An 18,253-nucleotide genomic window follows, 5' to 3' on the forward strand; every position below is an offset into this window, starting at 1 on the left:
TATAACATATGTTAATCATTAAATCTGGCAGCAGTTACAATTGCTGGACATGTTTTGTTCCATTTGTCAAGAATGCAAATACACTACCCTGCACTTTCATTGGCATGCCTGGTAAAGATAACTAAAATGAATGTATTAAAAATAATCTTCAAGATTTTGTATCAAAACATGCAATGCACAGTTATTGACACCCCTATATTTAAAACGAAAATTCCAGTCTAAAAACAACAAAGGCTCTGTTTGAAACGGAAGACAACTGCCTGCTGCCTCCCTTCCTAAATAGAGAGATGTCTCACTAGACATGACTTTGGATTAAATGCATCTTTTAAAAATGAGCGTAGCACTCTAGAATCTTTGGTTAACACTACGGTATGACGTTAGCAAAAGCCGGAACGTTAAACTAAACGATCTTACATAAGCTAGCAGGCTAACGGTTGACGAGCGGCACATATATCAGACCAGACGTATCAATGGTAACAACAATGGTATAATCAGATAGTAAAGTGTTATGTATTGCATCAAATCTACAAATGTAAGCAAAACTAGACTGCATTCCTGGCGGGAACTGCGAAAGTGTGCTTGCCCTGGTCCGGTCACCAACGTGAGCATACAGTGGCATACGCTATGCTGAACCTGGCTTGATCCAGGCATTGTAACAGTGCCTTTCAGTGTTGGAGCAGTGGCAATATCTCAAAAGCTCTAGGAGAGGGCTATTCAACTATTGGCTTGCGGGTTGAATGCGGTTCGTTGGATTTTACCTTTGGCCTGCCTTCAAATTTAGCTTCTATGACTGAGATCAAATCAATAAAATAAAATGACAGCAGTGATTGGCTGCAAAAATAAATAATGTCACGCGTCTTGCGCCTCTCAAACTGGGCTATCAGGTAACCTACAGAGGAATTGAAATTATGAAATATGACCAAGGGATTAAAAAGCTGCTTGTTTGTCAGGATACTTTTTCACTGATTTATTTTAAAAAAATATGAGCTATGAGTGTGAATGTTATATATTCCATCCGACAAATTATGTTTTACTGGTTTATTTGACAAATAATCTATGGATTTGCTCTATAAAGACCTTATGTCTGTTTGGGATTGTTTTGTGAGCCTGGGGTTGTTTTGAGAGCCTATTGATGTAGCCTATCTCAGAATAAAGGAATACTTCATATTACTCTAAACCACTGTCTGTAAATCAGGCAGCCCACTTCCATACAGTGGGTCCCATTAAGAAGTGGCCACTTCATTCGTGCTTACCGTGATTCACACAGCAGCATTATTAAATTAATCTGTCACCATATGCCTACGTTTGCAAAGAAAACATTTTAATTTGATTCACATGAAACATTTAATGTACATGTTGACAATGAGTAGGCTAGTTTTGGTTGTTGGTGGTGTTATTGCATCCCTTAGTTATGCCTACAATGCAAGTTCCCTCGCGATTGTTAGCTCCTGTAGACAATATAGACGCATTTCAAAACATCGCGTTAGGAGTCCTCGCCACTTCTTTTAAGCTGTCACAGACTTAGGTGCTACTTTTAGGGCTAAAGTGCTTCGTGAATTACTGTTAGTAAAAAAAATAGCAGTCCTAAAGTTACAAGTGACGAAGTTACGAGTGCAAGCATCTCATATTAAATGACCATGACATTACGCTAAACAACATAAATCCCAATTAGCAACATACATCTCCTCCCTATAGCTAGCCACACAAGAAATTAATGATACTTAATCTCTGATTAGCATGCTTCTCCGCTTAGCATTCTAATAACAGAAGGGGCACATTTATGTTGACCGCTACAACATGACTCATGTCTGTAACTCTATAAAACACTTACTTTCATAAAGGACGCACACCATCCAGCACAGTTCTACACATGGAAACCAATATTTTGGGCACTTGTTTGGCCACGAACTCGTCACTCTGAAACTGGACTACTGTAGGCTGCACCCAGGGTTGCTAGGGGCAACATCAAATAAACAAAATTAGAGTCTTTCAGTATTAAATGTGTACTTGTGATTACGAATGGATGTGTGTGGTTTGCAATTAGAATAAACAAGAAATAACATTTCCAATAATTTCCCATTATAAAATACATAATATTTGCACCTTCCTTACTTGTGAAGCTCACATAATTCTAATGATGTCACCGTATGTATGTGAAATGTAATACAACGTTGCCACCTAGCGTTCAGATGTATTTAACATTAATGTGACATGTCCGGCTTGTACTGTCGTCAAATCCATGCTTTGAGGAATACAATGTTTTTATCATTGTTTCCTATTCAGTGAGCGATTACCTGGTCGTTTTTGTAACAGAGATGGCTGTTTATTGTCCCTAGGTTTACAGAAACACCTATTCATATTAATACGTATGGAAATCAAGTTAACGCTGCCGACCACTGTTTGTCTATTACATGGCCCAGAATGCCTTGCATGTCTTTACAACAAAACAACCCAGTAAAACCTAATTTCCCGTAAAAATATGAATTTGCATACTTGTAACATTTTTAATAATACTCTCCCATCATGATATTTAACAATAAGGAAAAATTTAATTTGAATACCGTCAATGTGAAAACAACTCTATTATGTAAGATATATATAGCTACTGTTCTCCTTGCTATTTCAGTTCATAAGTCCATACTATCCCATGGCAGAGCAAGGATTTCATGATTGGGCAAGGCTGCCCAGAGACATTGTGCATACTTGGAAGGCATTGTGATAGCAGTACAACTGCAAATGTGAAAGGTGATAGTTACCAAATATGGATGGGTGGTTTGCCAAATGCTGGAAACTTTTGGAATGTTTTCTTTTTTTTTTTTAGTTCAAGCACCCTCACATTGGAGTCCCGAATTCACATACAAAATTTGGTATTGATATGTGACAGTGTTCCTGTGATATGGACGACTTCCTGTTTTGGAGCTTCGCTGCCAATTTCGTTTGGCTGTAACGGGCAAACGCTTTCGAAAATCAAAAATCCTTCTAGTAACTTTTGTGAGGCTTGGTCCAATGATAATGTACGTCAAGTTTCGTGGCATTCGGACCAAATTTGTGACCTGTGAAAATTTAGTTTTGCTTTCTATTCAATCCAATATAGCGGACGAACGACACACCACTTGACGTCATCTTCTCAAGGAAGTTACACTGCCCGACGTTTTAAAGTTGGAACGGTGTCTCTGTCTCAAAGAGCCTAGGCACAGGAGCTGGCAAAAAAGGGAGGGAGAGGGAGACTGGAATAATAATATTAATAATAAATATAGCTGCAAGCAGCAATGTGGGGGCCAAGCAGTTGAGCAGGAGTTGACATGGCAACCCAATGTTGCTACATTATACACACACCCAATTAACCCCCCCGTTCCACACACACACATATACACGGATAAACTTCCTCCCCCACGCACCCCAATGGCTCCCCACAGATACGCACACCTCAAACATCACCAAAGTTATTGTGTGTCCTCAGGTTGTGGTCACGAGTCCACATATCAAGTTTGGTGTCAATACAAGAAAGTGTTGATAATTATAGTGCCCCTAGTGATCAAAGGTCACTAAATATATTGTACATCTTCAGGATGTGTTCCCGAGTCCATGTACCAAGTTTGGTGTCGATACGAGAAGGTTTTGCTAATTATAGCGCCCCTACTGGTCAAAGGTCACTAAATGTATTGTCCTTATTCAGGATGTGGTCCCGAGTCCAGGTACCAAGTTTGGTATCGATACGAGAAAGTGTTGCACATTATAGCACCCCTAGTGGTCAAAGGTCGCTAAAATTATTGTATGTACTCAGGATGTGCTCCCGAGTCAATGAGCCAAGTTTGGTTTCGATACGTGAAAGCATTGAAGAAATATGAGCCCACTTCCTGTGATTATAGCGCCACATAGTGGTCAAAATTTACCACATTACTTGAGCGTCCTCCTGATTGGGTCCTGAGCCCATATACCTAGTTTGGTTTTGATATGTGAAAGCATTGCTGAGATATCACCTCACTTCCTGTTTGGCGGCTTCGATTGGTTGTCACAGGCTACAGGTTTCATATATGGATCCGAAGAGCAATACATTTATGAGTCATGGTCTGACGATCATCTACGTCAAGTTTCGTGAAAATCGGATAAACTTTGTGACCTGTGAAAACTTTTAGGTGTTTTTGATTAAATCCAATATGGCAGTCAGATTAATTACGTTGACGCCACAAATTCACATCTGTCGGACTTAGGACCTTCCATAGTATTAACAGACACCACTGGTAAGTTTTAATTCCAAACACATCACCTGTTATAGGCTAAAACCTAATTTTGCTAATTATAGCGCCACCTATAGGTCAAAAGTCATCAAATTTATTGAGCCTCCTCCTTATTGGGTCCTGAGACCATGTACTGAGTTTGGTGTTGATACGCGAAAGTGTTGCTGAGATCACTTCACTTCCTGTTTGGCGGCTCTGCCCAATTAACCCCCCATCCCACACACACACATATACACAGACAAACCTCCTCTCCCACACACCCCAATAGCCCCCCACACATACACATACCTCAAACATCACCAAATGTATTGTGCGTCCTCAGGTTGTAGTCACGAGTCCACATACCAAGTTTGGTGTCGATAAGAGAAAGTGTTGATAATTATAGCGCCCCTAGTGTTCAAAGGTCACTAAATATATTGAGCGTCTTCGGGATGTGTCCCGAGTCCATGTACCAAGTTTGGTGTCGATACGAGAAAGTGTTGCAAATTATAGCACCCCTAGTGGTCAAAGGTCGCAAAATTGATTGTGCATCCTCAGGATGTGGTCACAAGTCCATGAACCAAGTTTTGGTTTTGATACGTCAAAGCATTGCTGAGATATGACCTAATCTTGTGTTACTCTAGCGCCGCCCTAGTGGTTGAAGGTCACCAAATGTATTTTGTGTCCTCAGGATAAGGTCCCAAGTCCATATACTAAGTTTGGTTTCAATACGTGAAAGCATTGCTGAAATATGAGCCCCCTTTCTGTGATAATAGCGCCACATAGTGGTCAAAGGTCATCAAATTTATTGAGCTTCTTCCTAATTGGGTCCTGAGACCATGTACTGAGTTTGGTGTTGATACGCGAAAGCTTTGCTGAGATATCACTTCACTTCCTGTTTTGCGGCTTCGCCACCAAACTTGATTGGTTACCACGTGCGACGGGTTATCAATATGGCTCCAAAAAGCAATGCTTTTCTGAGTCATTGTCTGAAGATCATCTGTGCCAAGTTTCATGAAAATCAGATGAACTTTGTGACCTGTGAAAACTTTTAAGTTACATTGATTAAATCCAATATGGCGGCCAGATCAGTTATGTTGATGTCACAAAATCACATCTGTCATCCTTAGGGCCTCCGACAGACACCACTAGTACATTACCAGTAACAGACACCAATAGCAAGTTTTAATTTCAAACACATTACCCGTTACAGGCCAAAATGTAATTTTGCTAATTATAGCGCCACCTATAGGTCAAAAGTCCTTATTGGGTCCTGAGCCCATGTACTGAGTTTGGTTTTGATACGTTAAAGCTTTACTGAAATATTTCTTCACTACCTGTTTGGCGGCTTCGCCTCCAAACTTGATTGGTCATGACAGGCGACAGGTTTTGAATATGGCTCCAAAAAGCAATGCGTTTGTGAGTCATGGTCTGATGATCATCTGCGACAAGTTTCGTCAAAATCGGACAAACTTTATGACCTTTGATTCCTTTTAAGTGTTTTTGATTAAATCCAATATGGCGGAAGATCCAACGTGGCGGAAATTGACAATCACATTTCAACAGATTACCAATGTCATCCGCCATCTTTATTTACTTTTCACAGCTGTTTCAGATGTTGCCGCGAAGGATTATAGGTGATGGGGAGCATGAAGTGTGCATCGATGCTGCCTTCAAAAACGACCGTTATTCAGTAAATCTGAGATATCTTAGAAGACTGCAAAACAATTGTTTTGTTTCCACACTTGCAGCCTCGCTCCCCAGTTAGATATCTTAAAAGGCAGCAGTTTTCACAGAGCCCTAGGGTCTATTTTTGGAAGATAATGAGTGTGACTACAGCCAAAATAGCAAAATATCTGACTATATCTGATTATAATATCATACTTTTATGCTGCAGGGAGGCAAAGTATTTTTACTTCTGTAAATGTAAAGAAGAACTGTTTATGCAGTCAGTACATTCTTTTCACTGCCATCTTGCTAAGACTCCTCAGAAGATGGCACTTACTGGAGGAAAGGTAAGGGAATGCACATTTTGGTCCCCAACGAAGGTTTACACTCATTAGCATCTAAAAATAGACCCTACATTGTTTTCCTTTCATTCTCTGTTAATCCCCGTAGCCAATAAAAGAGCATCTCAAAGTTAGTCAAATCAAGTCACATTCATTTATATAGCTAATTTTTTGCACAGAGTGCAACCCACAGTGCTCCACAAACAGACATCAAGACATAAACAGACAAATGAAAAACTTGACAAATATAGAAACAAAATGGATTCGCCAGCGTACCTGTACACAGACATTAAGACAGGAAACAAACAAATGAACAATAATAAAAAGTATTACTCACACTATACTGACTTTGCACTCATTCACTCCTCAGCACTCATGACCCCCCCCCGCCCCCCACACACACACACACCTACATGACTTTTAGCACTTCTACATCCCTCTCCCTATGCTACAGACCTTTTACTTATTTTCTTATTTCATCACACGTCAAAACACACACACACACACACACACACACACACACACACTTATCTGACTTTCTCCAACTTTTGCACATCTCCATATAACTTTTTATTTATTATTTTTGATTTCTCCTCCATCTATCTACCCATGTCCTTGATTGCCTAGCCTTTCTGCCCCCACTCCACCCCCATCCTTAACACACACACAAAAAAACACACACACACTTACATCATCACTGTCATCACCTCACATACATACAGCACACTGCTTGCTACAGTAAGCCTCCTCTACATACTTGCTGCACACTGCCCCCACCTACCCACACACACACACACACAGTCACTGCTCCACTCCCCTCCCGCCTACACACACATCTTCACTGTCATCACTCACATACATCATACATACAGTACTCTGCTTGCAATAGTAAGTCCCTTCACCATACTTGCAGTACACTACTGCACGCTAGCCCAGTTCCTTAACCACTACACTACCACCGCACCAGACATAATTTCACTGCATTTCTTACTTCCAGTAACTATATGCATGTGACAATAAACTTCCTTGTATCCTTGTAAGTAAATAAATAAATACAAATCTGTAAGTGAAATTTCATCAGTTCATTGGTTAGGCCTAATGTTACATTGAACATCAGCATGGTGTTCAGTGTTTCCCACAGAATTTAATTCTATTTGTGGTGGTCGGTTTGCAGAATTAACTTGAATGCAAAAGTTTTTAACAAATTAGTGCCGCAGGGTTATGATGCTAAGGGACTGTTCGGTATTTATTGAAGGGGCCACCGGAGGGATTTTGAGTGCTTCAGTCAAAAGTTGCATGACGCTTCCCTTGCCTGCTAGAAATTTTTCAATGACCTTCCGACAGAATTGTCAAAAAAGACATGACCCTCCCCTGCCAATTGTCGCTGTCTTCCAACGGCGCTGCTTTGCGCCATGAAGACACACTTTGATAACGTGTCTTATACGTGATTGATTAATAATGTGACAAATAATCCCTGCACAGGGACCGAAACAATGCATGCCAACTTTTTCCGTGTTTATCACGTGTTTTAACTTTCCCCCCGCTGTCTTGCCGTTTTAATATTTTCCCGTAGAATATCCCATATTTTAATACTCTCATAACATTAGCCCTGCCATCGGGCCTGTCTCTGTGTTGCCCTGTTGCTACCCCCTTGCCCTTCCAACGAAACAGATGTCTTCAAATCGTTTTCCTTGCTTAAAGGCGAACTTAGAGTGATGTTAACCTATTTACCTGTTAACGTAGTTTAACGGCGTGATTGTCGTGAGAGCACGATTCATTGGCGCTTGCATAGTGTTCGGCCGTATGTCTACGTGCGCACCTGCCTACCATCAGGCTACTCAGCTACTAGAGAAAGAATTTCCCCTGTTTGTATGTTAGCTCCAAGTTGGCCTACCATAACATACCAACTCTGCACTGTAGACCATAAACTGGCTATTTATATTTTTCTGTGAAATAACCAAATGTATTTGTTCAACTTTATGAAGCAGAATTACGCACTAGGCTACTTGGAACGTAACACATTTTTGTTTGCGCAGGAGAGAGAATGACATTGATTAACAAATTGCACTTGTTGCTGTTTACCAATAAATACTATACATTTTTGCAAACAACAAAAACAGAAAGGATGGAGACAGCAAAGCTAGAGATTGGGCAGGAACAAGGTAAATTGGTAGATATGCTTGTCAAAACGTTAGGAGCTGGATGTGGATGAATAAAGCACAAGTATGCTTTACGGTCCGTGTAACGCTTTGCAATGCTATGTTCTATTTGCAGAGTTCACATGAAAAAATAGGCTTAAAAATCTGTTATCCATTCTTTAGGACGGCACAGTAAATGGGTTATGTTGCATATTTTGATTTTCAATTGAGCACAGTACGGTTTTCTGTTCAGAAGTTAAACATTGAAATGATGCGTCAATTTTCCTTTTTTGAGCTTTTGGTTGGACTGAACCACGAGCACCAGGGGGAGAACACCATCTAGCTGGGCCAGGCTAGATGGTGGAAGAGAGCGCTGCCTGAAGTTGTGCGTGATTTTGACTCATTACTTTAGAGATTAATAACTAAAACTTTGCCAATTTTTGGGAGATGGCACGTTAAACATAACTTTCAGCCTATGTTGAACATATCTATTTGAATACCATGGCCATGCCATGCCATAGCAAATAATTCCCCAAAGCAGAATGCTTTGCCATGGACGTCAGTCTAGGCTATACAGGCTACCCCAAGCACTGTTTGACATGGGACAGTTTTGCTTATTTAACACTTTACGCTAGACTAGGTTTCATTAGGCTAAACGAAGGCACAACAGTGAGTATGCCTAATTTATCAGTTTATCCATTTATTAATTTCAACAGCAAATAGCCTACATTGCTAGGCTACTATGGCTCAAGTCCATTGGATCATGTAGGTCTCCAAAGCCTCCCAGAACATGAACATTCTACACACGTACTCAAAGTGTCAGGATGCAGCAATGTCTTCCTCTGCATCTGAAGTTCCGATCTCGAGCTGACATTATCAATCGCTTGGCACCTTGATGCAAGCTGAACTGTGTTTGATAGCCCTCCATCTCTACATCCGCTGATAAAATGTGATCACCAACACCGCGCGCGCCAATGTGTATCAGGTCACCCACCTACGCTTATGGTTCACCCCAACAAAAACGGTAAAAAAGGCAAAAATCCAATATTAACTGAATTTTACTTGTTTCCAATCCAGTTTCTTTTTTTTTCTTTATCTTGTGTGACTAATGACACATTTAGAAAATAGCAGCAATTATCTATTTGCTTATCAGTTAAAAAAATTGAAAATTGGATTATTGAACACATTTTTTATTTGGATCAGATGGATGGAGCAAATAGAACAAAGCACTGCGACCCTTTACTAATGTTAAATATGCACGCTGCTTAACGTTACACTGTATACTAAAAGTAAGCCAAAGGTAAATGTAGCCTTTTTAGGGCTGTGTAAAGTTGACCAAATTACTGTAATATAGTCTGTTAGGCGTGAATAAAGTAGGCTACTTTGTTGCTACAACTGCAACTCTTCCGACGTTAATGGGGACGAATGTTGGCATATTTTGGGTGAGAAACCCGGGGCATCTCCCTTATTTTCGATGTTCAATGTTAACAGCTATGGAACGAAAGAGAATGTAATATGGCGCCAGAAATCACATTCCCTCTAGAACCTTTGCTAGTGCCTAGATGTCCCTCAGTCTCCATTGAGTCTCTACGAAAGCCTTTATCTTGCTACTCTGCAAGAAAAAAGGAAATGAGGGGTAAACGTGGTGTGCAGAGAGGGGTGCCCGAAGTGTGAAGACTGAGACTGAGAGCTACATGGAAAAATATACACCAAACAGGCCACTTTGAAATGTTGCTGTTTTCATGATTACAAAAGTTGGGTGACCCCCCCTCCTAAACTAAAAAAAGTTGGGTGACCCTCCCCTCAACAAAGAATAAAAAGACATGACCCTCCCCTATTTTCCTTCGGTGGTCTATTCCATAAATACCGAACGGTCCCTAACCAGATTTAAGCACAATTTAGCCTTTTAGTCATCTTCTATGCCTTGCAGGATTATTAATGTTGCCTTTAAACATGCATGTAGATTCGTTGAGAGACAGAGAAACAAGTAGAGGCTTTACAAAGGTGCACATAGCTCTACAATGAAAGAATTCCATCCAATTGAAATAGTACAACATTGATAATCATTGTGTGGTGGTCAATGTTGATATTGTGGTGGGCCGCCACAAATAAGTCAATATCAAGTCCCAATAGCCAGTGTGAAACTCCGCACAACCTGCTCTATCCAAGCAGAGGCAAAAGTAGGCAGACAGCTTGGTGGACATCTCCATTGAAAACAGTGAGACAAGTCCCCCACAGAAGAGCCTGTGTCCAAGTCCGATCTCTCGAACCAGACACTGGAGCAGCAGCTCAGTAGGGCAGCAGTCCAGGGGGCAGCGACAGATCTCACAGATCCACTCGGTCGATCATATTAATATAATGATAAATAATGATAAAGCTCATACATACCTCCAGATCTTAAAGATTCCTAGGTTCGGTCTTGTGCTTTCTCCTCAGAGTTCAGATCAATAACATTAACTTAGATTTAAGTTCAGTAATTTCTGCATGAATCTGGGCATACTTTTTGACCTGCTGGATAATTCAATCATGGCCCACAGTTAATGTCTTGATAGAGGCACCCCTAATTAATGAGGTCCCCAGGACCTTTGATTTAAAAACAGCCCTAGAACACCACAGACCCTCCACCATACTTACACATAGGCATGGGTTTCTGTAGTTAGTATACCCATTTTTCTATGTAAGCCAAACCCAATGTTTGTTGGCAAAAAGCTCAATTTTCTTTTCATCTGGCCATAGAACTGGATTTACAGGCAATACATGCTGGGGGTCACTTCAGATATTCTTTTAGACTTAGTGACCCCAAAATGCTTCTCTTACCATCCTCCCCACTGTGTGCAGGGGCAAGATAGACAAAGGTCCCTTTCCAAGCAGGCTATACTATACTATACTATACAGTATGGGCATTTTCAGAATAAATGTGCCTCCCTTAAAGTTTGGGTTTTTCCTCATTGTTTTTTTATTTTTTTATTTCAAGATTATTTTATTTCTGAGATGATTTATATATATACTTGCATACCTCTTTTTACTCATATTTACCAGAGCTGAATGTGGAGGGCACTGTATAGTGTTTCACCCTTGTAATGCATGAATAATATATTGTCTTACAGCCTGTTAGACTTAGAGATGATGAAATCACACAGCTGGAGCAAGCACTGGAGCTGAGTTATGCCTGCCAGACCCTACGCATAAAGGAAGTACCCAACAATTGCTTTCTGTTTCAGGAGAGAGTTTTTGGTAAGAATAACTGGGGTGGATCAGCATGCGAAACTCACCAGATGTATTGAGCATTTTGCACTACTTTTCAAACATTAGAGTGTGAAATTCTCTAATGCAAATACTTGTATTCCAATACATGGATAATGCATGTACAGCAGTGCATCACTGCCTATACACAAACACACTCATCTGTCAGAGTAAAAAATGGAAATCTGAAAGTGCACTAATGTACCAGAGTCTATGTTCCATATATGACCTGAAGCAATCTATAATATTGAATTTGTTATACATTGTTGAAGAAGTTCTCTTCAAGTAATGGTACCAAAAACGGGGCTCATTTATATTTGTGAAGACAAAATGCATTTATTTTATATTCATTATGTAAGTCCAACAGTAGAAGACAGTAGCTTTGTGGGCGGATCTTGGGCGCTGTTGCTATTTTACCGGCAGGATAAATGACTGTTGCGCCCGACGCAAATCTAAAATGGGGTGCTCTGAAGTAGCTACATTACTCATGGGTGTGGTTTGGGCGTAACGTGCAATAAACCAATCAGAGCGTCATCTCACATTCCCTTTAACAACAGGCACTTGTTCCATGTGTCTCCTATTTTCGCTGAACATCCCCCGTGGGCGCAATTGCATTCCCTAATTTACTGACGTGTGCCTGTGATGGGAAAATTTCAATATGCGCTGAATGCAATATAGGAAAGACAAAAGCGCCAATATACAATATACATAAGTCAATTGCGCTTGAGTGCACGATAGGGCCCATTATGTTATATAGTAGAAATTATCAGTAGGCCTAGTTATAACATTATTAAGGTACAAGATACATCACAAATTTGAAACTAAGTTTGGTCTTAAACAATTAAAAATAAAATGTTTTCAATTATTGACTGATTGATTAGCCATGTGACATGGATTATTTGACCTTAGAGACACTTGTCACACATGTAAATGCTCACACACTTTGTGGAGTGAACCTGAGGAAGCATGATTGTCAAGTCACTAAATGCAGTGTGCAATGGTCAGTTTTTGTATTCATTCCTGTTCTTCCTACCAACTAGGACCTGTCTATGCACAGGTATTTCTCTTTAAAGGAACGATCTGTAGTTATAAAAAAGCCTAGGGTATATTTATGAATGTTAATGGGTTCACACTTTATAGTATGTAGTTATGTGGTTTGGGAGCATAAATATGTTAATCGGAGTGGTTTTGAGCATTAAAAACAGTTTTTGCATTAACAACGAAAAAGCTTATCGCTTGTAGCACAAGGGGCATCAAATCACGTCAAAATAAATCGCAATTTTCAAACCACTGACACGGCTCAAAATAGCATTACAATGCAAACATGCATTATGTTCAGCCAGATGTGCCAGAAGACAAGTTAGGGTGATGCACTTACTTCATATCAACCAGTAGCGGCTCCTCAGCACAAAAATTTAGTAGGGCAGATATAGACGGGTTTTCAGTTTCCCAACAAAACTAGACGTGTGTGCAGCCTTGGGGCAGAAGATGCTACAATCAGCATTTTTTGTATAACTTCTGTTTCAATGGTAATCTCATTTCACAGTTTATTTCAGTTTGTTGTTCATTTGCATTATTAGCATAATGTTTCCAAAATCATTTTGATAGCACATAACCTCATACTATGACAAAGTGGCACTTCTGCCATTGTCTGAGCGGCCCTCTATAGGTGATTACTGACCTAGAAAGTTTCTGTGTTCAGGTAGGAGCACTGCTACTTTCTACAGACTGCTGTCGGTGCATTGCCTCTATATTGTATTGGAGTAATGTTCATACTTTGTGGCAAAAGACACATATTTAGGGCCCTATCATGACATTCTAAAGCGCATCGTCACTCGTCAAAAGTCTATTCAAATTTAGTAGGATGTCCAGTTCACATTGGGAGGGGTTTCGTTATCAAAAGTGGAGCGCATGGCGCAACAAGGTGTTCCTAGGTTTTTTAATCAGTCATATGGGTGTGTTTGGGGCGTAACATCATTTTAAACCAATGAGAATGACATCTGTCATTCCCTTTAACGGCGCAAAGCGCGATATGTCAAATAAATGCATCGGTATTTTGGCATTTAACGGCGCATTTGAAGGAGGCTGCTTGCGAGACCGTATGGAATAGTCATTCTTAAAACATGCTTTACTAAAACCTAGCATAGCCTTCACGCATTTCCACTCGTCTATTATTTGAACTCATTGGCAAAGTGAAACTAACTTCACCAAGGAGTCAGTCAACGACAACACAGTTATATGCAGTTACTTTCACTATTGACTGACAATGGGTTACCACCAAAAACATAGGCTGGAAAAAGCAACACTTACCCTAATATTGCTCAAATGACTGAATAAAACAACATTTATCTTGCAGAGGAGTTGCTTATATCTCGTGACAGTGCGTCTTCAGCTGTGCTCCATACATGTCTCTCGCCTCTCCCCTAATCACTTTTAACCGTCATGACCAATTTGCAAATGATGGTGAATAACTACTCATCATGAGATGTACAGTATTTCGTAATATCTTTATTCTAATTATGTTTCCCATTGTAATTGTGCAATTTGTAATGCTTTGCATGGACGTGCGCTGGTGTGCATTCATGAATGATAGAAGGATGGTGCGTGCACCTGCCAATATGACTGTTGACATGCGCTCTTAAAATAGCATATGAACAACTCGCCATTGACTTCTGACCAGGTTTAGGTGGTGTATGATAGCGATTTTTAGACAACGCGCTAGGACCCTCCCTAGGTTGTTAATTGCCACACCCCTGGGCGCAATGCTTAAAAAATAAACGTGCAAAATACCGAATTCAACTTTGCGCGGGTGAAAAACAAACTTTACGCCATGCGCTGGTGCCCAAAATACAGCCCTTAGTTTGTTTATTATTGCGCTCCTTAAATGTAGGGGGACCCAGAGAGCAAATCTTTTTGGTGCTGCTGCAATGAATACATTGAAAAGGCAATGCTTCACTTTTCAGTGTCCACTAAGGGTTGTGGGAAAGAGCTTTGGGAAAATGCTGTATCGTCATCCATTAATTTAACTTACCCTAAGAAAATATTACCATTATTATAGATTTTGCTTTATATTCTTTGTGCCTCAGTAGTACTGCAAATCACATCAGGTATATATTAGACACTGCATTCTGTTATCATGGTATTTTGCATACAGTCATGTACACACACCTACACAGGCTACTTTTACACAGGCTGTATTTGTTATGGGGATTACCGGTGGTGTCCCAGATTTATGCCGTCTTAGGTGTTTTTAAATCTATGTGTGAACAAATGTTTTCTCTTTATGTGTGTATGTTCTGTGTACATGTTTCTAGGAGACCGACAGCTGACTCCTGCAGATCAGCAGCGGTTTGCAGCTCATATTGGGCGGGACTGGAAGAGAGTTGGACGAACCTTACAGAAAGGGTGTCGTGCCCTAAAAGGGTCGGCTATTGACAATTTGGCATATGAATATGAAAGGGAGGGACTTTATGAACAGGCCTATCAGCTATTGGGACGCTTTATCCAGTCAGAGGGCAGAAATGCCAAACTTGGCCGTATAATTGGCGCACTGGAGGAAAATAAATTGACCACTATAGCAGAGATTATGCTAGATATTAAACCAAGAGATTGATTATTGTGCAAGGGGAAGGCAAAAAGATAACTCTATTTCAGCGTAAGTCATTCAGTTCCATTGGTCATTTATCTTTCAAGTGACTTAAGTATGTTAGAATGTGCTTTTTTTGTAACTTTCATCTGCTGTGTTTCTGTGTTTCTTTTGTAAAGATTAAAGTTTTTCATCATAGTACGGTGTCGTGTGTAATTCCGCTGGATTTTCTTGTAAAAATTTATTTTTTTGCATATTTTACTAGTATAGAGTCTAAGGAACAAGATTTTTTTTGTCTTCAAATTTTCACGATCCATTTTCACACTTAGATGACATCATCATTTATATAATGCATAATTAAGACTACTATCACTTGGGGGGCAAATGTGAGAAAACACTGGTAAAGAGGGTATTCTGCCTAATTTTTGGGTGCTGATTCTGAATATCATATTTACTTAGCTGATTTTTTTTGTTTTAATAGGGTAAAAAATGTTAACTCCTTGATATTCTTATGAAACTTTACTAGTTGATTATTTATGTAGAGACAATATTTTTTTGCATTACAAGTTTTCTGAAAATATATGTTTAGGGATGTAATTTAACAATATCTTATTAATTATGCACTAATTTGCATACATTTCAAATTACAGACATCTGAATATTGGCTAGTTAACATTGAATGTAGTCACGTTCAGGTTTGCCTTCAGAACTTTTTCTGGATTCAGAGCCTTAAAAGAATGGCTTGTTCAAGCGCCAGTCCTACAGTAGGTTATGCCGATTTCAATCGTCCTTTTATCTTAGAGACGGATGCAAGCCATGCAGGATTGGGGGCAGTTCTGTCACAGGAGAAGGATGGGTTACAGCGACCAATAGCCTTTGCTAGCCGGGGCTTGCGGCCAAGTGAGAGGAACATCTCAAATTAAAGTGCCATGAAACTCAAACTCCTTGCAGTCAAGTGGGCAATCACGGAAAAAAATGGCAGATATCTCCTGGGCAACACGTTCACCGTGCACACTGACAACAATCCCCTCCAATACCTGCAGTCAGCGAAACTGGGCGCTCTGGAACATTGCTGGGTTTCTCAGCTTGCCCTCTATATTACAACATCTCGAGCTGATCTGATGCCAACATCCAAGACTCTTGGATGACAGAATCTTGTATGGTGGACACCATCCCTGGTCGAACTAAAAGAGACCTGAAAGTCCTGCAAGGGACTGTTCCCTGTATTTCCAGATACCTGTGGTTTTGGTGACAGGGACGACCACATACCCGTTAAGACAAGTGGAGTGAACCAAGGGAAGTCCGCAGTTGATAAAGCAGTGGTCCCAGATACAGGAAATGGATGGAACCTTGCACCGAGTGATCCAGGCTCCTCCTTCCAGGGATCCAGTGCTGCAGCTTTTACTGCCAAAGGTGTTGCGAGTCGAAGTGCTTACTAGCCTACACAACAACCACGGCCATCTGGGGGTGGACAGGACCACAGGACCATATATTTGATATGACAGAGGTGCTACTGGCCCCAGATGTGGCATGAGGTGCAAAAGTGGTGTTCTGAGTGTGAGCACTGTGTGGTTGCTAAAGCAAGACAACCCAAGCCAGAACCTTTGTGGGAAATATGTTAGCCACTAAGCCTTTGTAGATAATCTCCATTGACTTTACTCTCTTGGATTGGGCTAGCACAGGACAAGCGAATGTTTTGGTAGTCACAAATGTTTTCTCAAAGTTTACCCAGGCCTTTCTCACCCCTGATCAGAGAGCTTCAACCGTAGCTAAGATTCTAACTGAGAGATGATCCTATTTGTTTGGCGTGCCAAGGAGAATCCACTCTGATCAGGGGCGCAGCTTTGAGGGGTAGCTGTTGAAGCACCTGTGTGACACCTACATCATAACAAAGACTAGAACCACCACTTATCCTTCAGAGGGGAATGGTCAATGTGAACGTTTCAACAGGACACTTCATGACTTGCTCAGGACTTTACCCCCTGAAAAGAAGCGTAAATGGCCCCAGTTGCTCCCTCAGCTCCTGTTCGCCTATAAAACCACCATGTACCAGTCCACACAGCACTCCCCATACGAGCTGATGTTCGGTCAGAAGCCACAGTTACCAGTCGACCACCTACTTGGAAATACTGGAGGTGACCACAGGGACAGTCCACCGACTGATTGGGTGCTGCAACATCAAGAGTACCTGACTTCTGTCTATGCTAGTGCTAGGAGACACTTAGAAGAGGCTGAGGCATATCGTAGGCATGGTGGTCCTAACACTGTAGTCCTCTTCAAAGTGGTTGTATGCACATCCCACCTCACTGAGGCCAGGTGCAGGACAAAAAAGCTTATCAAGAAAAGAAGAGTAGTTGTCCGCACACTGCAATCATAACACATAACGCAACGTTTCGCCTCATCAGGCCTGATGAAAACCCTGATGGGTCAAAACGTTGCACGTTTTTAACTCAATAAATTTAGTTCTTCTGGGAGATTGCAGTGTGCAGACACTGTACCCATATTACCACCTGGCACTCTAGTCTTTTTCTAGTGAGCAGTGGTAGTTTTGTGGTTAAGGAGCTGGGCTAGTGTGCAGTAGCCTGAAAGTTGTCGGTTCAATTCCCGGCTTTCACTGTTATGCCCTTGAGCAAGGCACTTAACCCCAAGTTGCTCCGGGGAAAATGTGATCCCTTGTAATATAGCTGACATACAGTATGTTAGTGACTTTGGTCAAGAAGTGTTAAATATAATCAGGGGCGGACCTGCCATTAGGCATGGTCAGGCAATTGCCTGGGGCCTCGGCCACCAGGGGGCCTCGTCATCCCCCTATCGTATTTTTTTTTTTTTTTTTTTTTTTTTTAATAAATGATCACCGCATCCAAACAATATATTCTAATCCATAATAAAGATTGAAAAAATATTTTGCCTCATGACTGCTCATAAACTCATCATAAAATCAAATGACTGCAGGTCCGCTTCCTGTCACCATAGCAGCAACTAGCTATCTGAACGAGGTCTTGGTGAGGTGTGGAGTTGAGCGATTGACAGCAGCCATGAAACGTTTCCAGAGTGGAAGTG

General features: G+C 40.8%; 1 protein-coding gene and 1 long non-coding RNA gene across 2 annotated transcripts in view; one reads left to right on the top strand and one right to left on the bottom strand.

The window, feature by feature from the left end:
* The window catches only part of tradd (tnfrsf1a-associated via death domain), a 55,780-nt gene extending 40,389 nt beyond the window's left edge, over positions 1–15,391 (top strand). Inside the window, exons 5-6 of the mRNA XM_042061070.1 lie at positions 11,472–11,598; positions 14,922–15,391. Coding sequence (XP_041917004.1) covers positions 11,472–11,598; positions 14,922–15,220 — 426 coding nt within the window. The 3' untranslated portion in view covers positions 15,221–15,391. The remainder of the gene's footprint in view (positions 1–11,471; positions 11,599–14,921) is intronic.
* LOC121681374 lies at positions 5,941–12,459 on the bottom strand. Its single transcript, XR_006022095.1, has 3 exons — positions 12,447–12,459; positions 10,567–10,568; positions 5,941–6,463 (listed from the first exon to the last, which is right to left on the bottom strand). It is a non-coding gene; the product is annotated as an uncharacterized LOC121681374 (long non-coding RNA).
* Positions 15,392–18,253: the final 2,862 nt, after the last annotated feature.

Source organism: Alosa sapidissima, chromosome 14 (assembly GCF_018492685.1).
Source record: "Alosa sapidissima isolate fAloSap1 chromosome 14, fAloSap1.pri, whole genome shotgun sequence".
In the NCBI taxonomy this organism is placed as follows: domain Eukaryota; kingdom Metazoa; phylum Chordata; class Actinopteri; order Clupeiformes; family Clupeidae; genus Alosa; species Alosa sapidissima.